Raw genomic sequence first — 27,260 nt, forward strand, 5'->3', positions numbered from 1 at the left:
TGCGACACATAACTGCAATTTCCTTGGGAGACTGTACTATCTCTAATAGCTTTGGGATTTCTTCCCCATTAGCATATTTTCAGCTGTTAAAAATCCTAGCTCGGGGCCAGGCGGTGGCGCTAAAGGTAAGGTGCCTGCCTTGCCTGTGCTAGCCTTGGACAGACCGTGGTTCGATCCCCCGGTGTCCCATATGGTCCCCCAAGCCAGGAGCAACTTCTGAGCACATAGCCAGGAGTAACCCCTGAGCGTTACTGGGTGTGGCCCAAAACCCCCCCCCCCAAAAAAAAACAAATCCTAGCTCTTGGGGCTGGAGTGGTGGCGCAGCAGTAGGGTGTTTGCCTTGCATGGGCTGACCTAGGACGAACCGCAGTTTGATCCCCCAGCATCCCATTTGGTCCTTCAAGCCAGGAGCGATTTCTGAGCGCATAGCCAGGAGTAACCCCTGAGCGTCACCGGGTGTGGCCCCAAAACCAAAAAAAAAAATCCTAGCTCTTTTAAATCACTGCATGTATATGTTGAACTATAGAAAATATTTAGAATCAGTATAGATGTTTACAAATATTTACTTGGAAGTCCTTCAGCAGGCTCAAGAGAAACTGTTACTCATCTCTTGTCTCTGAGTGCTATTATCATACTGTCTTTTATTTTTCTTAAATCATACAGATGAGTGAGACTATTCTGTGCTATCTCTCTCCCTCAGACTTATTTTTTTATAAATATATTTTTATTTAAATAACACGATTATAGTTGGGTTACAGTCACAAACAGAACACCCCCCTTCACCAGTGTAACATTCCCTACTCCCAACCCTTGCCTGTATTCGAGACAGGCATTCTACTACAGTTATTTGTTTTTAAGTTCAGTAAATTGTTTTTTTTCTTAAAGGATAAAAGTAAAAAATATATAGTAAAAGTGTGACAGTGGCAATCGCCGTTGTTTGCCTAGGCCCAGAAAAATATGGGGAAAATTGGAAAAAAATCCTTGGCCTGATTACAAGAAGGCCTCACCCCCGAGGTTTATTGGCATAAGACCAACTCTGGGCTCCAGGCATACCAGTCAGTCCAACCCGAGTCATTCTCCATGGTCCCGGTGAAACTTTTTCATACTTTAGCTGTTGCTGGTATCAGGTTCCTATATTTAAAGATTCTGGATTCTTTGCATTTCTTTCATCGAAGTCAGGCTGATGTGGAGCATTCCTCTAGTTTCAGCACACCATTAGATGCAGAGCGATCTGCCCTGTAAGCAGGCTGTTGCTGAGTCGACTGGGTATTGAGAGCACTTTTTGGAGTAAGTCAATGCCAGAGCAGTAGTAGGTCTTCCCTGGTAGAAATTTGGATCCTGGTCATGTAATAGGCAATTGTGGTTGTTTCCATAGATGGTATCCGTTGTTCAGGTGTGTATGGGTGATGCCCATTCTTCTGAGGCCTAAGCCAATCATTATGCCAATGTTCAGGGTATAAGGCCTAACTGCATCACCAAATTTGTGTTCCCATCTCTAGATAAGAACTTGTTTGCATATGTATTATTTATCCATTTTAATGTGCCTATGCAAAATAGAAACAATGCCACAAGATATTGGTGCATCTGGGGGCCGACGAATAAAGTCCAGCATTCCCCATAACTTGGTTCAAACATGCATTCTATACAGAGATACTCTTCTACCAGTATTGCTTATAAAACAGACCTCAAAGGGGGAAAAGCAAACAAACAGATAACAAAACCAGTGGACAAAATTGTCACTATATGAGGATATTCAAAAAAAGTTATAGATGTTAAGGGAGATATCTGATATTTGTATATCGGAGATATACAAAGATATACAAAGGAGATACATGTGTCCCTTTTATGTTTTATAAATAGTCAAGAGGGAGGGTGTTGTTTCTGAGACACCACTTTGGTCTGTGATTTTGCCAAGCCAAGAGCACATGGAGCCATGTTATCCGCGTGTTGCCTGCTGAAGCTTCCGACTCCCCGAGAGGTGTTTGCTTCCTAGTTCCTGGAAGCTGGAAGTTCACCAGTCCCCTCTCTGCCCCCTCAGGAACAGGGAAGCCTGGGGACTCCTTTAAACTGCTCCTCGCTGGAACCTATTTGCTGGGACCCTGAGCAGGAGGCCAGAGGTAACCCTGGGGACCAGGAGGAAGGAGAGAGAAGGCTATGGGGGGTAGATAAGGCTACATCTTCCCCTTAGCTTGGCCAAAAAGCCTACCGCATGGAGCCATGTCGTCCCCGTGTTGCCTGCTGCAGCTTCCGACTTTCCGAGAGGCGTTAGCTTCTTAATTGCTGGAAGCTGGAAGTTCACCAATTCCCTCCCTGCCCCCTGCAGGAATGGGGAAGCCCCCTCAGACTTATTTCACTAAACATAGTAGTCTCCAAATTCATCCATGTATAAGCAAATTTTGTGACTTCATTTTTTCTTACAGCTGCATAGTATTCCATGCTTTCTTTGAGTTCTATGAACATCTCCCATATTTCTTCTCTAAAGTCCTTATCTGAGAGGGTAAATAGGTGGTTGGGATTGTTAGGGTCATCTTTGTTCTCTAAGTATGATGGGCATTATTTCCCCATAGTCGTATTTGTAGTGTGATGTTTTCTATGTCCCATGCAGGCGTTCCATGACTAGGAGCTGTATGCGCTACTGAGTGAAGTGAAGCTCTACTGGCCCTATGTCTTTGACTTGGATTCTGTTTCTCACCTGGGCACTGCCAAAGTCACTTCTAGGTTCAAAATCCTCTAATTGCCCCCCCATTTTGGGGGGGGTCACACCTGGCAGTGCTCAGGGGTTACTTCTGGCTCTATGCTCAGAAATCGCTCCTGGCAGGCTCAGGGGGCCCTATGGGATGACGGGATTTGAACCACCAACCTTCTGCATGCAAGGCAAACGCCTACCTCCATGCTATCTCTCCGGCCCCAAACTAGCCCATTTTTTATTTTCAGTCTGTTATCAGTACCTGACACCCTAACAGACAATAGAATCCCTAGGCAGAAGTGGGGCAAAAATTTCCTGCAAAATTTTTGTTATAATTGAGTTTCTAAAAATTGCCAGTGTCTTCTCCAAAACCCCAAAGAGGAATACTTAAAAACTGAGGTTCAATTTTATAAATCTCAGCAACGTATGAAGATTAAACTGAAACAAGTGATCTTCTGAGTTTCCAAAATTAGCTTTCCCAATGCCTGATGTCTATGTTCTTTCTACCAGTTTAAGCCTGTGTGATGATCTTATTAACATATCAATTCCCTCCTGGTGATCTCTAGCCAATTCTCTGTTGGAAGGAGATAGTGGAAGAGTATCCAAAAACATCAAACTAAATTAAGTACAAGCATGGCAGCAAAAGCTAAGACAGACACAGACAGCAGAGATTATGACATAGAAGAACAGGCAATGGATTAATCAGGTTGACAGCCTCAGTTTTCCTTTCTCAGGGGAGTCCTAAGGCTGTCTCTGCAGCACCCTAATGCGGTGTCACAGATAATTCTCAGATGTTTGTCTGGCTGGAATCCTTGTGGGATCTTATAGACTCAGAAGTAACCTTATAAATCCTGGGTCTGGTTTACAACTCAACGAACTGGAGTCTGAGGTGGCAATTTCTGTTAGGATGAAACAGTGTCCAAGGAAACACAGATATGAGCCCAGTAAGATCCTGTAGCAAAAAGTTGTGGGACCAACTCATTCATTCATACAAGCAGGCACTCACATATTCATACTGGAAGGATTTGCGTCATCTCTGTGCCTTATTTTAAACGCACCACATGTCTCCACAAATGCAAGGTTTTAAAGAAAAACAATAAAAATCAACAAAAAACAACATGAACAGAAACCAATAATTGGGTCTGACAGTATCCAGATGACCCCAATGGGTAACAGAGGTTAAGGTGACAGCTCATCCTTACTCAACTCCAGGAGTACTGCCACAACAGATCCTTCCCACAGATCATTAAACCAAAAGCCGGCACCAAATATTACCTCCAGAGGATTTCAGGAATTTCCACAGAATGTTGTCAAATGAGCAGATAGAGTATTTTCCTGAGACAAGGCTAAGGTTTGCCATATCTTGCAGGGGCTTCCAAAATTATGTCCCATGTTGACAAGGAGGGAAGCACTTGGCAAAACTTAATCAGGAATTCTTTATTAGTCAAGTGTTGAAGTGAAAAGTGTAGCCCTGATCAGAGCTTTTCCAAACTTTTTTAAAAGTGGAGTACATTTTCCTAGAGCAGATGTGCACAAGTAGATAAAGAGCTTCACATTATTTGAAAATGGTGTTACAGGGGCCGGAGAGATAGCATGGAGGTAAGGCGTTTGCCTTTCATGCAGGAGGTCATCGGTTCGAATCCTGGTGTCCCATATGGTCCCCTGTGCCTGCCAGGAGCAATTTCTGAGCCTGGAGCCAGTAATAACCCCTGAGCACTGCCGGGTGTGACCCAAAAACAAAACTAAAAAAAGAACATGGTGTTACAGTTGCAAGGCCATTTTAGCAGCTAGTTATCAGAAAAGCCTCAGTAGTCAGTTGTTTTCAAGAAAACAAGGCAAAGAGGTCACTGTCTCTGGACTTAGCTGATTACTTCTATGGAGCTTGTTTTTGACTACAAGTAAAATGGTATTCTGGGGACAAGATGGTTGCCCTTGTGCTAAGCCATTACTGTGAGGACTAAGATAAATAAAAATTTCTCTCCAGCCTCTAGGCCAGGGGTCCTCAAACTTTCTAAACAGAGGGCCAGTTCACTGTCCCTCAGACCATTGAAGGGTCTGACTATAGTAAAAACAAAACTTATGAGCGAATTCTTATGCACACTGCATATATCTTATTTTGCAATGAAGAAACAAAACAGATACAAATACAATATATGGCCCGAGGGCCATAGTTTAAGGACCACTGCTCTAGGCCAAATTATCCCAAACTTCTTTAGCCTTCTATCCCTTTTCAAAAACAAATATTACTCAGCAGTCCCCTGAAATTCTACCTGTAAGTGAATAAAAAGAAAATGCTCCCCACTTACACCTGAAAGCACACTACTCCCATCCCTGATTATTCCAGTACCTCCGCCCAGCCGCAGGGATCAGTATGACCCAGTTTAGGAAACTCTCTAGAATTTTGTCTCTCTAACAAAAAAACCTCAGGAATGTTATGCCCCAGATAAGTGGTTCAAGTATTAAAATTCAAAGAGTTTGCAAGTATGCATGCAGGAAAGAATAGAATAGATTTTAAAAATCTGCTGGCTGGGGCTCAAGCAGTTGCTTTGACCCCGCTAGCCTAGGACAGACCCCGGGCATCCCATATGGTCCCCCAAGTCCTGAGCGCATAGCCAGAAGTAACTTCTGAGCATCACAGGGTGTGGCCCAAGAGCAACAACAAAAATCTGCTGGCTACAAAAATGCTACAAGAAAACACAGAATAAGACTGTTTAGGGGCTTTCAGATATAAGTGCAGCATGAGCAAATATTGAATAAGAAACTGTATGGACTTTTATCTTAAGGGTATCTTCTAATAGCGATTTAAAGGACCTCAGGCTCTAATGTTTATTCATTTGAATGTTTTTATGTGTTTACTAATAATTAATGTCCTTAATGTCTCTGTTAACAATTGCTCACCTGTTGGAAGTCCTCAAGAATAGTGCATGAACCATATTACACTGAATAAATAACCAGCCTATGGGATCCATGGTGGCTTTCCATGCAACCCTTAAGCTTGTAGAGTTCATATGTGTTTGTCTGTCTCCTTATGTGTTCGTTGAATTCTCTTTAATCAGATGGAGGTAGAGGTGGTCAATTCAGATTGCATTAGACAAATGGTGACCCTGGGGTGAACAGTTTGGTTTTTATTTGGTTTTATTTTGGGAGGGGCACACCTGGCAGTACTCCATGCTTACTCCTGGCTCAGTGCTAAGGGGTCACTCCAAGTGTTGTTTAGGGAACTAAATGAAGTGCCAGGGATTAAACTGGAGTTAGCTGTGTGCAAAGCAAGTGAGATAACCCTATACTCTCAGCTCCTGTATTGATGAGCTATTTTTGTTATATTTGTTATTTATTTATATTTTGGTTTGGAGGCCACACCCAGTGATGTTCAGTGCTTATTCCTGACTCAGAAATCACTCCAAGATGTGCTTTTTGAGACCACTTGGGTTGAAGAGGATCAAACCCTGGTCAGCCATGTGCAAGTTAAGTGCCCTGCTTGCTGGACTATCACTTGGATCCCTATAATGGTGAGTTTTAATGTGCCAATATCTCTCACTAGAATATCACATATCTGGTGCCATATTTATTGTTATGTACCTAGGTCTTAGACACATATGGGCACACATCTGATCAGGCTATCATGCTAGGGATTGACTAAAAAAATGTCATGAGGCATATACAGTACATTAACAAATGGGAAACAGGAAAAGGAATATAGTTTAAATGTCTGGTACACATTATTCACATGCAGAAAAACCATATCTCATCACTGCATGATATATCCCTTCAAGCACCACTAGAAGCAATTCCTGAGCACTGCATCCTGGAACACTGAATGAGTCCCAACATTCCCAACCAAAAATAAACGAGGAACTTGTTTTTTACTTGTTTGATTTTTGCCCCATTTTATTTTTTTCTTTCCTTCTAACAGAACCACATAACTTGAACCATCTTGTTCCGCCTCACAAATTAAGGGGAAAATAATTGAGGGTACCTAGACCTAACAGTCGTATGAACATTGAGTAGAAATAAAAAAAATGAACAGATTTAAACACCAAATCCAAAGCCAACAACAACAGAATCGATACCCAATCTACAGAAAGCTAGACACAGTGGGGACCACTTACAGTAGCAGCCCGGGAGTGGGGGCAAAGAAGGGGAATATGGGATGCATGCTGGGAACAGGATGGAAGGAGGACAACATTGGTGGCGGCAATGACCCTGATTCAATGTCACTACGTATCTAAAATATTACTGTGAAAGATTTGCAATCCACCTTGGTCAAAATAAAAATTATTATAAAAAATGAGGATCATTACACAAATGTTTTTCATTTTTCTCAAAACCCATAGATGAGTGAGACCATTCTGTGTTTTATCTCTCTCCCTCTGACTTATTTCACTCAGCAATAATAGATTCCATATACATCCATGTATAAGAAATTTTCATGGGAGAGATAGCATGGAAGTAAGACATTTGCCTTTCATGCAGAAGGACAGTGGTTCAAATCCCAGTATCCCATATGGTCCCCTGTGCCTGCCAGGGGTGATTTCTGAGCATAGAGCCAGGAGTAACCCCTGAGCACTGCCAGGTGTGACCCGCCCCCCCCCAAAAAAGAAAATTTCATGAGTTCATCTCTTCTGAAGGCTGCATAATATTCCATTATATATATGTAGCATAGTTTCTTTAGCCATTCATCTATTGAGGGGAATCTCAATATAGAGTACTGGACCCGGAGAGATAGCGCAGTGGTGTTTGCCTTGCAAGCAGCCGATCCAGGACCAAAGGTGGTTGGTTCGAATCCCGGTGTCCCATATGGTCCCCCGTGCCTGCCAGGAGCTATTTCTGAGCAGCCAGGAGTAACCCCTGAGCACCGCTGGGTGTGGCCCAAAAACCAATATATATATAGTACTGAAGGGTCCAGCTCCTGACATGAAGCTCACCACAGAGATTGTTGGGTGCAGTCACAGAAATAATTACACTGAGAACCATCATAACAAAATGTGACTGAATGAGTGAAGTAGAAAGCCTGTCTAGAGTACAGGACAGTGTGGGGTGGGGAGGAGGGACACTTGGGATATTGGTGATGGGAATGTTGCACTGGTGAAAGGTTTTTTTAGTATATAAAAAATCAAGAGAAAAAATAAAACCTATTATTTTCTTAAAAAATAAAAAGTAGGGCCCGGAGAGATAGCACAGCGGTGTTTGCCTTGCAAGCAGCTGATCCAGGACCAAAGGTGGTTGGTTCGAATCCCGTTGTCCCATATGGTCCCCCGTGCCTGCCAGGAGCTATTTCTGAGCAGACAGCCAGGAGTAACCCCTGAGCACTGCTGGGTGTGCCCCCCCCCAAAAAAAAAACAAAAATAAAAAAGTAGGGGCCAGCAAGGTGGCGCTAGAGATAAGGTGTCTGCCTTGCAAGCGCTAGCCAAGGAAGGGACCACGGTTCGATCCCCCGGTGTCCCATATGGTCCCCCCAAGCCAGGGGCAATTTCTGAGGGCTTAGCCAGGAGTAACCCCTGAGCATCAAACGGGTGTGGCCCGAAAAATAAAAAAAAAGTAAAATAAGAATATTAACTGGTCAACAAAATTATCATAAAATAATAGTAAGGGGAGCAGGAAAGATATATGATATATAATTAATAAATTAAATTGCATTTATATTCACAAAAATATGCTACAAATTAATACACTAAACAGTTATCTCTGATAATGGAATAACGGTCCATTTTAATGATCCTTTCTAGATATTTTATAACTTGAACATTTCTAAGTAGTTTTTGAGTTACTAAAATATGAGAAACACAGGAAAAGATAAAATATAAACTACACAGAGTACTCCAAATTCAATTAAGAGTAAAGAGATAAAACCACATTGAAGGTGAAATAAAAAAAATAAAACTCTTGTAATATATTAAAACACCCCTTTCAAAGTAATGTAGGGTATCTACAGTCAAATAAGAATACATCTTAAATAGGATGGCACTGTGACATGAAGGGAAACCTATTCTCATATCCAGCCTACTGTCCATTCTGTAGCGTGGAACATCATCTATTAACACACCCACCAGAAGTAAGAAGTGAGAACATGTATATGAGAACTGTTTCAGGGATGATCCCCTCTACTCTGACTCACAGGTCTCACTTAATTCTTTCTCAAAGTATTAGATTTCTAAATAATCAAAACCAGTATTAGAGAGGCAGCCCAGTGGGTCAAGAGGTGCTTTGTGTGTTCTATTCTGGGCTTTGCATGCTCTCTTAAACACTGGAGGGAAACCCCTAAGCACAGAACCAGGGATATTTCCTGACCATCACTGGAGCTATCAAAATAACAAAATAACTAATTGAATAACCAAAACATACCCAGAAGTGCTGCTACTTTCTGGTCTACTACATGCTTCCCATTTATACATAGAATTTGTGCATATAAATTCCATCTATTTAAGATATATTCTTATTTTGTTTTTTTGGGTTACACCCAGTGACGTTCAGGGGTTACTCCTGGCTACATGCTCAGAAATCGCTCCTGGCTTGGGGGACCACATGGGATGCCGTGGATCAAACCCAGGTCCTTCCTGAGTCAGCCACATGCAAGGCAAAGGCCCTACCTTTGCACTATCACTCCAGCCTCTTGAAATGTATTCTTATTTGAGTGTAGATCCCATATATTATTGAAGATCAAATTTCCCTGTCAGTTTCTCTAGAGATAAAAGATATCTGAGAATTATTGATTATACTATCTCTACAGACTTAGTAATTATGTTCAGAATACTTCTACAGGTTAGGCATTATTCTTTTATTTATATATACACATATATTTAATTTAGGAACCAATATTTACAAAGTTGTTGTTGTTGTTACAATGTAGTTTCAAGCATGCAAAGTCTAAATGAAAAAGACCACCTGTAAAAAGTGTAGATAAGGGTTGAAGATATAGTACAGCTGATTTGCATTCCATGAATTCCATGTGGCAGACCAGGGTTCAATACCCAGCACCCTATGCAGTCCCCTGAACCAGCAGAGCCAGCAATAAGCTCTGAACTACTTCAGGTGTGGATCAAACCAAGCACAAAACAAAACAAAACAAAACAAAACAAAACAAAACAAAACAAAACCTCCCAACACCAATAAGACCGGACAGAGAATTTAGGTGTGAATTCAAGGTCTAAGTTAGTCATTATTGGTGTTATGAATAGCGAATGATATTTTTTAAATTATCTTTCTTGAGAAGCATTTCTATTCATCAGATATAAAAGAGAAATAGCTGAATATACTGTCTTATCACAGCTCTGTTGAAAACAGTAAAGCTACTTCTGATAATAAAAAGGCAAGATGTCAGAGGGATTCGAATATGACACAAAGCTGAGAGGAACTAATTCAGTAAGAATTTGTAATTTGTATTTGTAATTTCCATACTTCTTTCTTACTTAGAAGCATATTATTTTTAGAAGTATATAATTTAAAAAAGAAAGCGCATTTGTAATTTCAGTATCACAATGTCAACACTTGCGTCTCTGTACCGTAAGTATTACAAGATTTTCAGAAATGTGTTAAGAACCATATCAAAAAGGTACAATGTGGGCCCGGAGAGATAGCACAGCGGTGTTTGCCTGGCAAGCAGCCGATCCAGGACCTAAGGTGGTTGGTTCGAATCCCGTTGTCCCATATGGTCCCCCGTGCCTGCCAGGAGCTATTTCTGAGCAGACAGCCAGGAGTAACCCCTGAGCACCGCCGGGTGTGGCCCCAAAACCAAAAAAAAAAAAAAAAAAAAGGTACAATGCATTGTATTGCTTTATGTAACAACTGTTAGATTGACTACAATTGCATTATAATGTTTTTATTTTCACTTCTTCCTGATCACAGAGCTTTACTGAAATTTGATCATCACACTTATATGCAATTGCTTCAACATGATGGCACAGGCAATCTCTTCCACCTGTCCCCTGTTACATTTTAAAGGTAAAGTTTTCTGGTGCAATGAAATACTCCATTCAAATTTCCAACAAGTCACTTTTGCCTTTTTCTTTTCATCTTTGGTCATAAATTTCAAGTATCCTGCCAATCATTCAATAGTCAAATAGCCCATAAGGGACTGATGAAGTGCCTCAATGATAAAGTATGCGCTTCTCACATACTGAAAAAATTAAAAGCAATCAGCTAATAAGATTCCTGTTCCTAAAAACTCTCTGCCTAGCTGGCTGCTCAATTTATATTTATTGGCTCATTGACCCTATTAATTAATAATCAATATTAATTTTAATAATTGTGGTTTATAGAGGCCGGAGAGAGAGAGCACAGCGGTTGGGAGTTTGCCTTGTATGCAGCCTATCCAGGACTGATGGTGGTTCAAATCCCAGCATCCCATATGGCCCGCCATGCCTCCAGGAGCGATTTCTGAGCACAGAGCCAGGAGTAACCCCTGAGTGCCTCTGGGTGTGACCCAAATCCAACCAAACATACAAACAAAAATTGTGGCTTATAACCCATTATGCATGAATTGGAGTCTGTTAAATTTTTTTGTTTTGTTTTTGGATCACACCTGGCAGTGCTCAGGGGTTACTCCATGCTCTGCACTCAGAAATCTCTCCAGATAGACTCGAGGGACCACATGGGATGCCAGGGATCGAACCCATAATCGTCCCAGGTTGGCAGCATACAAGGCAAATGCCCTACCTCTGTGTTATCACTCTGGCTCCAGGAGTTTGTTAATTTTTGAGATATATTTTATCATATACTATATGTTACTATATATCTGGCATGAATGAGTACTATATAATTGTTGGGCTCTGGTTTTAGAATTTGTACCATTACGGCATTTGTTCACATGTTCAAAAGCTCTGTCAGTTGGTGATAGACCTGTCAAAATATCACACAAATTGAAGGATTTTGTCCATTTCTAGTTGCAATTCTTTAATTTTTTTGTTTTATGGATTTTGAGGTTGTGTTTCTGAGGTTTCTGTAACAAACTCCAATCTGGGAAGTGATCATGATGTAACTTTTATTTTACTCTGATCACAGTATATTTCCCTTAGAATCAATAATAACAAATGTCAGCTCTAATATCCTGTTTTCATGAGATATAGCTTTCTAAGATAACACAAGTCAATTCCTATAGGTATCATGAACCACATCATATAATATACTTATTTACATTGATTATTTATTTCCATAATAGACTAAGTTCATGATATGTAAGTTTAGATCAATTTTTCCTTTAGCTTTTAATGACTAATTCCAAGGTGTTCGAAGTTTTTTCCCCCATATAATCTTACAGCCATAATCTTACCAAGACCATGTAATCAATAATTTTAGGAAATGTCTATATGGTTTCATATTTGAAAATAGCAGTTCTCACCCCAACTTCCCACTTGATAAATTTCTGTTTAATAATGTAAAATGCCTCGTTCTTAAAAGTATATGTCATGTTTTCATTTTTCTTTAATTTTTTTCATTTTCACAGTAGAACCTATATTATTTTATATTTGTAGTGCTTCTATTCCATGCCTACCACCTAAGTGTAGATTTCTCTACCGTTATCCCCAAACCCCACCCTCTCAGATCATGTTCTATACTTTTATTCCTAGTGGTCATTTAAATTAAAGATAGTCTAATACCCTGTATTTTTATTTTTAACTTGTGTGTGAGTGAAATATGATATTTGACTTTTTCTTTATGACTCAATCTAGCAGGACACACTCTTATTTCATCCAAGTTAAAGATTTCCTCTTTGCTCATAGACAAGTAGTATTCCATTGTGCAATTTCATCCATATATTTTTGGGCACTCAAGTCATTTCCAGATCTTAACTATGGTAAATAAAGCTGTGAATAACATAGGTGGACATATGTCCTTTCAAAGGAACATTTATAATGCTCTTTTTTTTTTTGGGTTTTTGGGCCACACCCGGCGGTGCTCAGGGTTACTCCTGGCTGTCTGTTCAGAAATAGCTCCTGGCAGGCACGGGGGACCATGTGGGACACTGGGATTCGAACCAATCACCTTTGATCCTGGATCGGCTGCTTGCAAGGCAAACGCCGCTGTGCTATCTCTCCGGGCCCACATTTATAATGCTCTTGGGGTAAATTCCCAAGAGTGAAATCGCAGGTTACATGGAAGCTCTTTTTATTTGATTTTCAATCTTTAATTCATCATTGAAAGTGGGAAGCTCTACTCTAAATTTTGGGTAGGGGGGGCCAGAGCGATAGCATAGTAGGTAGGGTGTTTGCCTTGCATTCCAATCTAAGTTCGATCCTCGACATCCCATATGGTCCCCCAGTCTGCCATGAGTAATTTCTGAGTGCAGAGCCAGGAGCACTGAGCACAGCCAGGTATGCAGGCCCCAACACCCCACAAAAAATTGGGGTAAGGGTTTTGAGGAGAGCGAAACTATGCTCTACTCAGGACTTGCTCTTGGCTCTATGCTTAAGAGTCACTTAGGGGCCCGGAGAGATAGCACAGCGGCGTTTGCCTTGCAAGCAGCCGATCTAGGACCAAAGGTGGTTGGTTCGAATCCCGGTGTCCCATATGGTCCCCTGTGCCTGCCAGGAGCTATTTCTGAGCAGACAGCCAGGAGTAACCCCTGAGCACTGCCGGGTGTGACCCAAAAACCAAAAAAAAAAAAAAAAAAGTCACTTAGGCAGTGCTCAGGGGATCCTGTGCAGTACCAGGGAATGGCCTCGTTCAAGCAAACTCCTTAAGCCTAGTACTATCTTGCTGGACTTGAAGCCCTGGAGTCACCAGAATCCTAATTCCCCATATCCAATTAATTCCCAAGTCTTTTTATTTTATTTCATTTAATAACTATCAAAATATATTTCAATTAGTCTTTTTTTTTTTTTTTTTTGGTTTTTGGGTCACACCCGGCGGTGCTCAGGGGTTACTCCTGGCTGTCTGCTCAGAAATAGCTCCTGGCAGGCACGGGAGACCATATGGGACACCGGGATTCGAACCAACCACCTTTGATCCTGGATTGGCTGCTTGCAAGGCAAACACCGCTGTGCTATATCTCCGGGCCCAGTCTTTTTTTTTTTTTTTTTTTTTTTTTATGGTTTTGGTTTTTGGGTCACACCCGGCATAGCTCAGGGGTTACTCCTGGCTCTATGCTCAGAAATCACTCCTGGGACCATATGTGATGCCAGGATTCGAACCACAGTCCTTCTGCATGTAAGGAAAAAGCCCTGATATCTCTTGGCCCCTCAATTATTGTCTTGGCTTGTGTGTGTGTGTGTGTGTGTGTGTGTGTGTGTGTGTGTGTGTGTGTGTGTGTGTGTGTGTGTGTGTGTGAGAGAGAGAGAGAGAGAGAGACAGACAGACAGACAGACAGACAGACAGACTGCATGCAAGAACATAACGAGACTGAGATGCATTTTTTTCTTTCTTTTTTTTTTTTTTTTTTTTGTGGTTTCTGGGTCACACCCGGCAGTGCTCAGAAATTCGGGATTCGAACCGATGACCTCCTGCATGAAAGGCTCCGCATTTTTTTTCTTTTAACTGAGGGCTCCTTAAGACTTTACCTCCACTGTTAATGACCGAGCACTCAATCTCATAGGCCTCAAACTGGACGTATTTTGCAGCACTACGACACCTCTGAGTCTGCGCAGACTAGTGGGCGGAGTCTGCAACTCGGCTCGTGGAGGCCGTTGCGCGCAAGTGCGACTGGGACGTCTTATCCAGCACTTCCTGTCCCGGCTTCCGCTGAGCGCACGGACGTTGAACTGCTGGGAGGCGAGGCCGCGTTTCGTGGGAAATGGACATGGAGTCGACCGAGGAGCCGGTAAGATGCCGTTCTGGGGACCAGAAACGGGGAAATACGTGCCGGTAGAGTCTTGACCGCTCTTTCTACCCCTCCCCTCTTCCCCGTCTCAGGTTTCCAGGGAAGCGTTGTCTTTGAGCCAGAGTCTTTTTCTCCCAGCCGAATCTTATGGCAACGACGTGAGTATGCTTCACCCACTTCACCCACTTGTGCTTCCAAGGGTCTGTAAAGAAATCATAACCCATCGCCTGCTCTTTTCTACACATCTTCTCTACGTTCATGATAAACCACGTCTTTCTGCTCATTCTCATCTTTTGGGTACAGGAACGCGCACAGCTAATGCCAGTGGAAAGAGTTCTGAAAGTTTGCTGCCCTGGGGTCCTTTGTAAAATCCCAGAGATGAGGTCACTAGTAGATAATAATTCAATTCGAATTTCAGGTGGGAATTGAGAGTCAGTCATCAGTATTTTTGAAGATCTCCGAGTTATTCCATTGCTCAGTAAAGTTGCATTGGTTTGTGTGTGCCTGATTTAGATCATTGAAGTGGAAGCATGTAATATGTTTTGTGATATGAGACGCAAGAGAATGACAGTATAAATAAGAATGTGATGTATTCTAGATAAGTGGGTAAGTCAGAGGAGCCTAAGAACCCCTTGAAAACTGAAGAGAGGAAGATTTCAGTGAGGATGTGCATCTTGAACTGGGGAATTTAAGTGAACAAAAACATGAATTGGTACGCAAGAAAAGGACCTGGAGGTAAAAATTGGAAATACTTGGGGGCCTCGGTGGCCAGCCAGGAGTGCAGAGCCCAAAGTAACCCCTGAGCACCAAGGGTGTGCACCCTTCAATTTAGATACAAGATTTGCAAAGGGATCAGTGAAATAGATTATGGCTGTTTGATCAAATTCTATAATTTAATTTTCCTTATGTTAATTTTTAAATATTATAAGATGGAGAATGGCTGACTGATAAACACAGAGGTTGGTTATGATAAATTTTGCTATTTGGAATGTGGCATACTAGGATGTGCCTATGCATTGCTCTGTGTTCAGAGATCACTCCTGACAGTGCTTGAGAGCTTAGAAGATTGATAGATGTGATTCTGGGGATATCTTTTCAACCAAAGCTATGTGTATATAATATTATATATTTGCCACATCCAGTTGTACTTAGGCCTTATTCTTGGCTCCCCACTCTTGGCAGGCTTGAGGGACCATATGGTGCCAGGGATTAAACCCTGGTTGGCTTGTGCAAAGCAAGTGCATTTTGTGCACTTTCTCTGCCCCCCCCCAGCTTATTCTTAAAAAAGTAAAAAGTAATTTGGGGCCAGAGAGATAGCATGGAGGTAGGGCGTTTGCCTTGCATGCAGAAGGATGGTGGTTCGAATCCCGGCATCCCACGTGGTCTCCCGAGCCTGCCAGGAGCCATTTTTGAGCATAGAGCCAGGAGTGACCCCTGAACACTGCCAGGTGTGACCCAAGAACAAACAAAAAATGTAAAAGTCATTTCACCTCCATTATCCTATTTTGCTCTCATAAATTCTGATGTCAGGTGAATGTTATTTTAATTTTACAGTGATTAAATTTAGCTCCTAGAAGATAATTTCTATATTACTTTATGTAACTTCCATACTTAATAGCTGCTGGAAAGAGTGCTTTATTCTGTTAGACTGTAAGTAGATTCTCTATTTGTCACAGGACAAAAGAAATACTATATTGTCTAAACCCATTAGATAAGTATTTTTAAAATGTACTTATTTCTTTAATTTTTGGTTTTTGGGCTGCACCTGGCAGTGCTCAGGGGGTACTCCTGACTTTGTGCTCAGAAATCGCTCCTGGCAGGCTTGAGGGACCATATGAGATCAAACCTGGGTTCGTCCAGGTTGGCCGTGTGCAAGGCAAAAGCCCTACTGTTGTGCTCTCTCCCCGGTCCCCTAATTAACTAAGTTTTTAATCCTTAAACAGCAGCAAAAAATTGGTAGACCATTGAGCATTAATTAGACATTCACATATTTCCTTCATTTGTTCTGTACTTCAGGGTTGTGTGATGTTTCATCTAGAATTCTTTATTTGCAGCCGGATATTGAGATGGCTTGGGCTATGAAAGCAATGCAGCATGCTGAAGTCTACTACAAGGTGAACTATCTATATTCATTATTAATCAACTTACACGTGTAATTGTAGTGTATAGCGCTCTGCTATTTACTGTTTGAAGCAAGTTATATGGTGTGGAGATATTTTTATTGCTGAAATATCTTACCCATAGAAAATTCAGAACAATGTGAAATTAATTTGGGTAATGGGGAATTCTGCTTCTTCATTCATTGTTATTACTCTGAAAAAGAGTGCCTAACCAACATTAGATACTAATAGATATTTGTAGTTTGAATAATTCATAGAAGGCTATAGCCAGAGGATACTAATGAATTTAAATTGTTGAAAGAACTGAAGTATATGAAGTTCCTTTAAACTATTTCATGATTTCGTCTAGGTCCTACATTGTCTTTACTTCCTACTGAACAATTCTTCCATGTAAGGTTTTGCTGGGAAAGTGGGGATAGACATATAATAAGTTAGAAACTCGCATCTTTATGTTGTCTTATTGTCTGGCAGCTGATTTCATCAGTTGACCCACAGTCCCTGAAACTCACCAAACTGGATGATCAAATCTATTCTGAATTTCGAGAAAACTTTGAGAAGCTCAGGATAGATATATTGGACCCAGAAGAGCTCAAGTCAGAATTGGCAAAAGAGGTAAGAATTCTTAAATATTGCTAGCCTTTGTCCAACAATTTTTGGTTATGGATAAATTTTTATAGACTTAAATTCTTTTTTGTTGTTTAAGGAAAATTCATAAAGAACCAGGGATTTTATATAGTTATAGTCAACTAATATGTAAGTTACAGAGACTGTTTTGGGTTTATAGATTTTACATTTTATTTTATTTTGTTTCTTTCTTTCTTTTTTTTTTTTTTTTTTTGGTTTTTGGGCCACACCCAGTAACGCTCAGGGGTTACTCCTTGCTATGTGCTCAGAAGTTTCTCCTGGCTTGGGGGACCATATGGGACACCAGGGGATCGAACCGCGGTCCGTCCAAGGCTAGAGCAGGCAAGGCAGGCACCTTACCTTTAGCGCCACCGCCCGGCCCTTATTTTGTCTCTTTCACACTTGTATATTTCATCTCTACCTGCTATGCCCATTAAGTATAGAGGGAATATTTACTTATGTGATTTGTTTAGCCAGAAAATTGAATACAAGAGTGGCAAATAGGTACAGGGAAATGTTCTGATTCTCTAGATATGTTCACACTGTCATAGGCTGTGGATAATTGTAATATTTTTGTTTTACTTTGCTTATCTTTCTCGTTTGCTGAGCGATAAAAAATTTTTTAAGCAATAAAATTTTTGTAGTTGATCGAGAACATTTCTTTCCCTAGAAGTAGGCAATTAGATTATGAAAATATAAAGTATTTATTTTGGTGCAGAGATTAAACCCAGAGTCTTATACTAAACTTTTAATTTTTAGTTAACAGGCTGTAACTGATTTTTGGAAAATTGCCACTACTGAATGAACAACTTTGTAAAATTAAATTTTATGACTTTAGGCCAGATTCCTACCTTTATCTCACTTGTGTTTCAGTGAGGATGAATTATTATTTTGGTTTGAGCTAGCAAAGAACTTATATAAAACAGATAATTTAAGAAATGAAATTTTGGGGCCGGAGAGATAGCATGGAGGTAAGACGTTTGCCTTTCATGCAGGAGGTCATTGGTTCGAATCCCGGTGCCCCATATGGTCCCCTGTGCCTGCCAGGAGCAATTTCTGAGCCTGGAGCCAGAAATAACCCCTGAGCACTGCCGGGTGTGACCCAAAAACCACAAAAAAAAAAAAAGAAATGAAATTTTAATTTTGAAGTCAAATATTTGAATTTGAATATTTTATCAGAATATTGTTAATGTTGGGAAACAGAAATCAGAAGTTTCTTACTGGTGAAATTAGCAGTCAGCATAGTTCTAATATCTTTTTCTTATGAAAATGTGAAGGTTGCCCCTTTGACCTGACTTCACCATCCTCCTGCAATGGTCAGCTAAGGTATCCTTTTCATTTATAGAAGTGGAGGCCATTTTGCATGAAATTTGATGGGCTTGTAGAAGATTTCAACTATGGTACATTATTGCGACTGGATTGTTCACAGGGCTACACTGATGAAAATACTATATTTGGTAAGGTCTTTCCTCAGAAATTGTTTCTATTTAAGGGGCTCAAGGGATGCAGTATACAGATGACTTAGTGACATGGAATAAATTGGGAAGTTTTCTTGTTATATACACAGTTTGTTATTGATTTTGGGGCCACTCCTAGCTCTATTCATGGATGACTACTGGTGGCACTCAGTGGACCACGAGGTTGAACCTAAGCCAGTAAGGTGCAAGGTAAGCACCTCACTAGCTGTATTGCCTCCCTACTTCTAAGTCTTTAAAGGGTGTGTTTACATATGTTAAGTAACTCCATGATAAGATAGTTAAGTATTTTCTGCCATGTTTAATATGGAATTAGAACTACACATCCCTGGAGTCTATGCTTATACTTGAATATTTTGCTCGTTTTACTCTCCAGTAGAAACTCAGTAACTGAGTCAGATAGTAATCAATTCTTTTCATCTTTCAGCTCCCAGAATACAGTTTTATGCAATTGAAATTGCTCGCAACCGGGAAGGCTATAATAAAGCAGTTTTCAATGTTCAGGACAAAGAAGAAGATAATGGATCCACTAAAGGAGGAAAGGAAGATACTCATGATGGAGAAGAAGAGAAAGGAACCAACAGAGATGGGAAAGAACAAAAAGAGGCTGTCAAAGAAGTCAGTGAAAGTGGTGATACTATTTTATAAGGTAGAGAGGAACAGCAGAGTGCTTATTCCTGCATGTATCATAATGCTACTTGCACACACAGATCCTTTTTTTATAAATAAAAATACACGTGTCCGTGATGATTATATGAGTATGTTCAAGGTACGTTAAAAACGGTTTTATTTCAGAGAATAAATAGTTGGTCTGTAATAAACTTAAAGAACTATTTGAGAACACACACAATTGAAAAGGTTTAAAGAAATAGTTCTACAGACTACAAAGAAAAGTATTTTCTTTTTTTTTTTAATGGGCCACACCCGTTTGATGCTCAGGGGTTACTCCTGGCTATGTGCTCAGAAATCGCCCCTAGCTTGGGGGGACCATATGTGATGCCAGGGGATCGTCCTATGCTAGCGCTTGCAAGGCAGACACCTTACCTCTAGCGCCACCTTCCCAGCCCCTTTTCTTTTTTTTTTTTACTTAAACACCGTGATTACAAACATGACTGTAGTTGGGCTTCAGTCACCAAAAGAACACCTCCATTCACCAGTGCAACATTCCCACCACGAATGCACAGACAGATCCTTATAGTTAAATTTATGTTCTGCAATTGAAGGACATGCAGAAAGAAGGCTAATAGTTATGAGCTGCTCTATTCTCTTACATGAACTGGTTTAGTAATCTCAAAACCATTAGTGGGCATCACTTCTTATATTCACCACTAGCCAAGTGATATATGTAAAAATTTCTTTTGGTTCTTTTTTTTTTTTTGGTTTTTGGGCCACACCCGGCAGTGCTCAGGGGTTACTCCTGGCTGTCTGCTCAGAAATAGCTCCTGGCAGGCACGGGGGACCATATGGGACACTGGGATTCGAACCAACCACCTTTGGTCCTGAATTGGCTGCTTGCAAGGCAAACGCCGCTGTGATATCTCTCCGGACGCTTCTTTTGGTTCTTATAACTATATCTATGATTAAAATTTCAAGTTTATTTAAAATCATTTGACATTTCAGGGCCAAGCAGTGGCACAGCGGTAGGGCATTTGCTCTGTACGCGGCTGTCCTAGGATGGACCGTGGTTCAATCCCCTCGCGTCTCCCAAGCCAGGAACGATTTCTGAGCACATAGCCAGGAGTAACCTTCTGAGTATCACTGGGTGTGGCCCCCAAACAAACAAAAAATAAAAACTTAGGGATTGGTCCCAGCTCTGAGCTCAAGGATCACTCCTGGTGGGCCTCAGAAGTGGGGCTTATATAGGGTGCTGGGGATTTAACCCAGGTTGACCACTTTCAAGATAAGAATCTTTTTTTTTTTTGCTTTATTCTTTATTTGGGCCACTGGGATGAGAGAGACGAGAAAGATAGTGGAGAGGGAGAGAGTGGAGAGAGAGGGAGAGGGGAGAGGGAGAAAGGGAAGAAGAAGTAAGGGAGAGAGGGAGGAAGAGGGAGGAGAGAGGAAAGAAGAGAGAGGAGGAGGAGAGGGGGAGAGAGAAGAGAGTGACAGGGAGAGGGAGAGAGAGGGAAGGGGAAGAGGAGAGGGACAGGGAGGGAGAAGGGGAGGGAGAAAGAAGAAGAGAAGGATAGGGAGGGGGAGAGAGAAGGAGAGGAAGAGGGAAAGGAGAGAGAAAGGAAGGAGAAAGGGAGGTAGAGAGGGAGAGGGAGTTTTTCCCAAGATAAGAATATTATCTGCTGTCTATTCTCCCTCCCACAAAATATATTTTCTGTCTCCAAAAATAGACCAACTGCTTTTATTTGGAAGACTTTTAATCTATGGTATATACCATAACTACTTTTGTTTTTTTTGGGGGGGGGTCACACCCAGCAGCGCTCAGGGGTTACTCCTTGCTCTGTGCTCAGAAATCAATCCTGGCAGGCTCAGGGGACCATATGGGATACCGGGATTCAAATCACCATCCTTCTGCATGCAAGGCAAATGCTTTACCTCCATGCTATCTCTCCAGCCCCACCATAACTACATTTTTTTTTTTTTTTTTTTTGCTTTTTGGGCCACACCCGGCAGTGCTCAGGGGTTACTCCTGGCTGTCTGCTCAGAAATAGCTCCTGGCAGGCACAGGGGACCATGTGGGACACCGGGATTCGAACCAACCACCTTTGGTCCTGGATTGGCTGCTTGCCAGGCAAACACCGCTGTGCTATCTCTCCGGGCCCACCATAACTACTTTTAACTCTAACCACATGTGGTATGATTATATGATAGAATTTACCAAAACAGAAAGGGAGAAGGTATGAGGCCTTTGTTTTCATTGGACATAAAAAATTAAAATTCCTTCTTGGGGGGGTCACACCTGGCAGCTCCCAGGGGTTACTCCTGGTTCTACACTCAGAAATCTGGCAGGCTCGGAGGACCATATAGGATGCTGGGATTCAAACCACTATCCTTCTGCATGAAAGGCAAATGCCTTACCTCCATGCTAGCTCTCTGGCCCCGCTAATTCCTTTTTTTAATGGGGCAAGGGGTAAAGGTGGGATACCAGGGATTCATCTTAGGCCTTACATAGGCAAGGCGTGTAAATGTACTGGGAATTGAGCCACATTCCCAGCCACAAGCACCTTGGGCTAATTCAAGTAAGTATCTGAAACATTTATTAGAGTTTTGATTTTATAAAAATGATTTTCAAGAAATAGATGCGTATCAAATAGGTATCAGATGCCTAACATACTTGGCAGGCTTTTAAAATTTAAGAACTTCAGTATTTTTTTAGTTCATGCTCCCAAATATCCCCAAATGTGCCTAAATGTTCCCTGAGGGGTTGGTTAAGAATAAGGAGCATTGCACATAAAATTGTGCCTCTTAGCCTTTTCAGGTTGCACACCAGCAAGAAATTTCTACTGATAGATTTATAGATAAAAGAAACATTTTATTGAATGCCAGACTGCTTTAAATAAAAAAAAAACGTGTCCAGGGTCCGGAGAGATAGCACAGCGGCGTTTGCCTTGCAAGCAGCCGATCCAGGACCCAAGGTGGTTGGTTCGAACCCCGGTGGCCCAAATGGCCCCCCTGTGCCTGCCAGGAGCTATTTCTGAGCAGACAGCCAGGAGTAACCCCTGAGCACTGCCGGGTGTGACCCAAAAACCAAAAGAAAAGAAAAAATAAAACGTGTCCAAAGAGGAGGGGATGTGAATTGGGAAAGGAATAAGAACACTTAAACTCATCTCTAAGGCTAGGAATCCAAGTCAACTTTCAAGATTGAAGGAAAAAGTATCTCAAGATAGCCCCAAGATTTTTCATTTATGGTATGCATACACTGTAATTCTCTCCTGTTGGTGTTGATAGGAATTGTGAATTTTTTTTTTTTTTTTTTTTGGTTTTTGGGCCACACCCAGTAACGCTCAGGGGTTACTCCTGGCTATGTGCTCAGAAGTTGCTCCTGGCTTGGGGGACCATATGGGACACTGGGGGATCGAACCGCGGTCCGTCCAAGGTTAGCGCAGGCAAGGCAGGCACCTTACCTTTAGCGCCACCGCCCGGCCCCGAATTGTGAATTTTTTTAAACTTTATTTACTGATTGATTGATTGATAGGTTTTTGGGCCACATCCAGTGATGATCAGGGGTTACTCCTGGTTCTGCACTCAGAAATAGCCCCTGGAAGGCTGGGGGACCATATGGGTTGCTGGGTATTGAACCAGGAATCTTCCGGGTTGGCTGCATGCAAGGCAGCCCTATAGCTGTGCCATCTCTCCAACCCCAGGAATTGTGAATTTGAGAGAACTATATTCTTGTGCTTACACGTTTGGTTTTGAATTAATATAAAGGGATTTTCCTGGGTGAAATTGGCCTGTCAGGTGGGTCCTTTAATGAAAAAAGTAGCAGAAAATGGTTTTGTGTGTGTGTGTGGCATGCATTACCAAGGGTGTGTGTGTGGTGGGGAGGGAGGCATGCATTGCTGGGATGTGAAGCCACGGTCTTGTACATGTGAGGCATGCATTTTACCACTGAACTATGTCTTCATCAGATGTTCTTTTGACCTTGAAGAATTTCAGCCATATGTTTCTTTTTCGCTTTCTGGGCCTGAACTTCCTCTTCCTACTGGAAATAATAGACCTTATTGGTCAGTTCAAGTAGGAATTTTCACTGGGTTATGTAAATATTTATGAATTTTTTCCTGGTATCTAGGACATATTATGAAATAAACTTACCCTGGAGAAGCAACTTCCTCTTAACTGCCGAGGTCTAGATTAGTATACTTGACTATTGCCCCCTGCAATTGTCCGAAAAATTTTGAGGGGATCTCTTTGGCTCTTGTTTGATCTGGACTACCATATTATAATTAGGAGATTTGGTCCTTGCTTTCCTTAACCTTTCCATGACACATTGGAAGAAGTAGTTAAACCTTTACTGGACTGTAGGACCAGTGGCAGTTAGTTTTAGACACTGCTTGATCACCACAGGGAAACATGGCAGGCTCTGTGGATCCTCAGTTTCACCTACATTTCTCCAGTCCCTCTCCTGTGCCTGACTTTAGGAGAAATTGACCACTGCATGAACCTGAGCTTGTGTTTGAACCTGAGTCTAGGCTGCTCTTTTTCTCCTGGTGGGGCCCTCTGTGACCTTCCAAATAACTCGTCTTCACACTGAGCTGCAAAAGTCACTTCCTTTACCACCTCAGTGAGAGTTTGCTTTAAAACAATCAGCATCTCCTCAAGAAAGATAAGAAATCTGAGCTACAATGGATATTTCTTCTATATATTTATCACAATCATGTTTATAATTCCCCAAATCCTTTTTTCTAAAATTTGCTTTAAATCTGGGAATGAGAAGGCCTGATAGATTTGGACAGTATTATCTCATTCATCTGAAGGGAAGTAATCCTTTCAGGATTCTAGGGGTTTCCGGGTTCTCAACAGTTGTAGGAGGGTGGTACAGTGCAAGAGAAAAGCTATGTAAATACCTCTGGTCCAGTGGGGAATTTTTACCCAGGATTGGATATATCTCTTGGAAGTGCATATGGCCTACACAGGATGGACCAGGATTCAATATCCAGCATCCCATATTGTCCCGAGCCTGCCAGAAGTGATTTCTGAGCATAGAGCCAGCAGTAACCCCTGAGTGATGCTGAGCTTGCAAAAAAAATCAAAAACCAAAAAAAAATTGAAAAAAAAGTAACCAGACATGGTCCTGGAGAGATAGCACAGCGGCGTTTGCCTTGCAAAGGTGATTGGTTCGAATCCCGGTGTCCCATATGGTCCCCCGTGTCTGCCAGGAGCTATTTCTGAGCAGACAGCCAGGAGTAACCCCTGAGCACTGCCGGGTGTGACCCCCCCCAAAAAAACAAAACAAACAAAAACAAACAAAAAAGTAACCAGACATTAGAGATCAGAGCTGGAAGGACCGGTCTATGAAGCTTACTACTAAGAATGGTGAGTATGATTAGAGAAATAACTACGTTAACAACTATCACGTCAATAGTAATGAGAGTAATAGAATGTCTCAAAGACAGGTAGGGGTTGTGGAGGAGGAAGATGGGTGCCATTGGTGGCAGGAAGTTTGCACTGGTGAAGGTGGGGTGTACTTTTTATGACTGAAACCCAACTACAAACATATTTGTAATCATGGTGCTTAAGTAAACATATTATAAAAATTGTAAAAGAGGCTATTAAGGTCAGATCCCAAGATGTTGAAGTCACTGGTGAGCTCAAATCTCAGGTGAAAAAAAGAGCTCAGAAAGAAACATCCATTAGCCACTTCAAGAGAGTAACAGTGGGGGCCGGGTAGGTGGCGCTGGAGGTAAGGTGTCTGCCTTGCAAGCGCTAGCCAAGGAAGGACCTCGGTTCGATCCCCCGGCGTCCCATATGGTCCACCCAAGCCAGGGGCGATTTCTGAGCACATAGCCAGGAGTAACCCCTGAGCGTCAAACGGGTGTGGCCCAAAAACCAAAAAAAAAAAAAAAAAAAAAAAAAAAAGAGAGTAACAGTTTATTGTAGGTGGGAAATGGATATTTATATTAGGGGAGAGTCAGTTAATGGGGTAGGATGTGAGGGGGGATTAAAACAGGGTGTGTGATTCCACGTTTAGGGAAGACAGGGTAAAGGGGTGTATGCTTAAGGTAATTAGCTACAAAAAATTAACCCCAAATCAATAGCATGATGAATCTGATGTTTCTAACCACACACCCCTAATTTACATTTCTCAGGCAAAAAGGGATGCCAAATGGGAGAAGTTTAAGAAACCTTGGTTTATAGATATGAGCTAGGTAAAAGATACCACTGCTGCAGCAAAAAGTACATGCTGAATATGACTGTATTTTATTTTGATTTTGGCAATTTTTTTCTTTGCTCTAAAAGTGCCTGTTTCACTCCCTTGATAAATGTACTTCTTAGTAATACTTGCTCTTGTAATTCCCAGAACAAGTATATGATCTGCATTGCACTGCCAACCAAATGTGCTACCTCTGGCCATTGTAAGAAGGGGAGGATAAAAGTAGTATTTTTTAATTATACATTTTTTTCACTATAGAAAAAGTTGAAAAATTAAGATAAGTAATGAATAGGAGAGACAGCTCAATTGACTGGAGAACATACTTTATATTCAAGAAGCCTGGGTTTGATTTCGAGGTCAGCTTCAATTCTCTTTTGCCATGTAACTGAATAGATTCATAGGTTCTGGGAATTAGAAGTGGACATCAACATGTACAGGATGAATGTCAACATATCACTTTGCTACAAATTATATATTACAGAAGCCATGGACTTTAAATAGTTATGACGTTTCCTGCTCAAGAAAAGCAGAGTAGGATTTACCAGAGTTCTCTTCTTTGCTGCTTATGTGAACTTGTGCTTACTGTCTCCTATCTGAGAAGTCATACTCTTCAACCAGTGTCCAAATTACAATATCTTTTTCCTTTGAGTGTCATACTCTTCAACCAGTGTCCAAATTACAATATCTTTTTCCTTTGAGTGGGGGAGTGCTTCCTAAACAGTGCTACAGGGGCTCTGAGGGCCCACACCCTGCAATAATTCCTGGCCATGGGGCCGGAGAGATAGCATGGAGGTAGAGTGTTTGCCTTGCATGCAGAAGGATGGAAGTTTGAATCCCAGCATCCCATATGGTCCCCGAGTCTGCCAGGAGCTATTTCTGAGCATAGAGCCAGGAGTAACCCCTGAGAGCTGCCGTGTGTGACCCAAAAACAAAAAATTCCTGGCCAACTCGGCTGAAGATTCAATGTTCAGACAATGCTGCTTAGGCCTAGTGGAGCTAGCCTGGTAGTTCTAAGTTGGCAGGGGTGGGAGAGGAAGGGATGTAGTGTTAGGGAAAACTCAGGGTCTTGCATGCATGCACAGCCATTTGAGCTATTTCCATTGCTCTTAGCTTTAAAAACAAAGGAAACAAAAAAAAAAGACCTTGCTCAAATGGTTCTTAGACTTTAGCAATTGTGAAATAAAAATAAACTTCAATACTTACCTGGCAGGGGAGATACCATGATCACGAAGGTGGTTTCCCCAGGGCGAGGCTCACCCATTGCACTCCGGGTGTGCTGACCCCTGCGATTTTCCCAAATGTGGGAAACTCGACTGCATAATTTGTGGTAGTGAGGGACTGCATTCGCGTTCTCCCCTGAAAAAAAAATAAACTTCAGAGTCAGAGTACAGTGAACCGGATATTCTCCTTGCACATAGCAAACTCAGATTTGATCACCGGTCCCAAGAGTCCATCAGGTGGGATCCTTGCGTGTAGATTCCAGAGTAAGCCCAGAGCTTACAGAACCATCCCAAAATAAATAAATATGGACATATAAACTTAGTAGAACCTGAGAGACATTACAGCAGTCAATGTGCTGAATTGACCTGGGTAGTTTTTTATACTTCAGTCAGGTATGGCCCCAAATCCAAAACAAACACATACTCTAGGATATTTCCTCTGCTTTAAGGATTCTCAGTTAGTGACTAATTGGACACAAAAGGAAGTCACTGTATTAAAAATGATTTCTCATCCTTAAACATACTTTAAAATATAAGATTGAATTATTGAAATACTTCTG

General features: G+C 41.6%; 1 protein-coding gene and 1 non-coding gene across 2 annotated transcripts; both read left to right on the forward strand.

Annotated features, from left to right (window-relative positions):
* Positions 1-14,336: 14,336 nt before the first annotated feature.
* PBDC1 (polysaccharide biosynthesis domain containing 1) lies at positions 14,337-19,412 on the forward strand. The gene is made up of 6 exons (XM_049767354.1): positions 14,337-14,438; positions 14,531-14,596; positions 16,493-16,552; positions 17,030-17,170; positions 18,528-18,639; positions 19,085-19,412. Exons 1-6 carry the CDS (start codon positions 14,412-14,414, stop codon positions 19,303-19,305), a joined length of 627 nt encoding a protein of 208 aa, XP_049623311.1. The 5' UTR covers positions 14,337-14,411; the 3' UTR covers positions 19,306-19,412.
* Positions 19,413-26,675: 7,263 nt separating this feature from the next.
* LOC125999585 (U1 spliceosomal RNA) lies at positions 26,676-26,839 on the forward strand. The gene has a single exon (XR_007492114.1). It is a non-coding gene; the product is annotated as a U1 spliceosomal RNA (small nuclear RNA).
* Positions 26,840-27,260: the final 421 nt, after the last annotated feature.

Source organism: Suncus etruscus, chromosome X, assembly GCF_024139225.1.
Source record: "Suncus etruscus isolate mSunEtr1 chromosome X, mSunEtr1.pri.cur, whole genome shotgun sequence".
Classification (NCBI taxonomy): domain Eukaryota; kingdom Metazoa; phylum Chordata; class Mammalia; order Eulipotyphla; family Soricidae; genus Suncus; species Suncus etruscus.

Excerpts from the sequence above, each read along its gene's own strand:
- PBDC1 (XM_049767354.1), top strand. The coding sequence starts at position 14,412 with ATGGACATGGAGTCGACCGAGGAGCCG. Across the intron at positions 16,553-17,029 it reads ATGCTGAAGTCTACTACAAG|CTGATTTCATCAGTTGACCC; the intron begins GTGAACTATCTA and ends ATTGTCTGGCAG. Across the intron at positions 17,171-18,527 it reads AGTCAGAATTGGCAAAAGAG|AAGTGGAGGCCATTTTGCAT; the intron begins GTAAGAATTCTT and ends TTTCATTTATAG.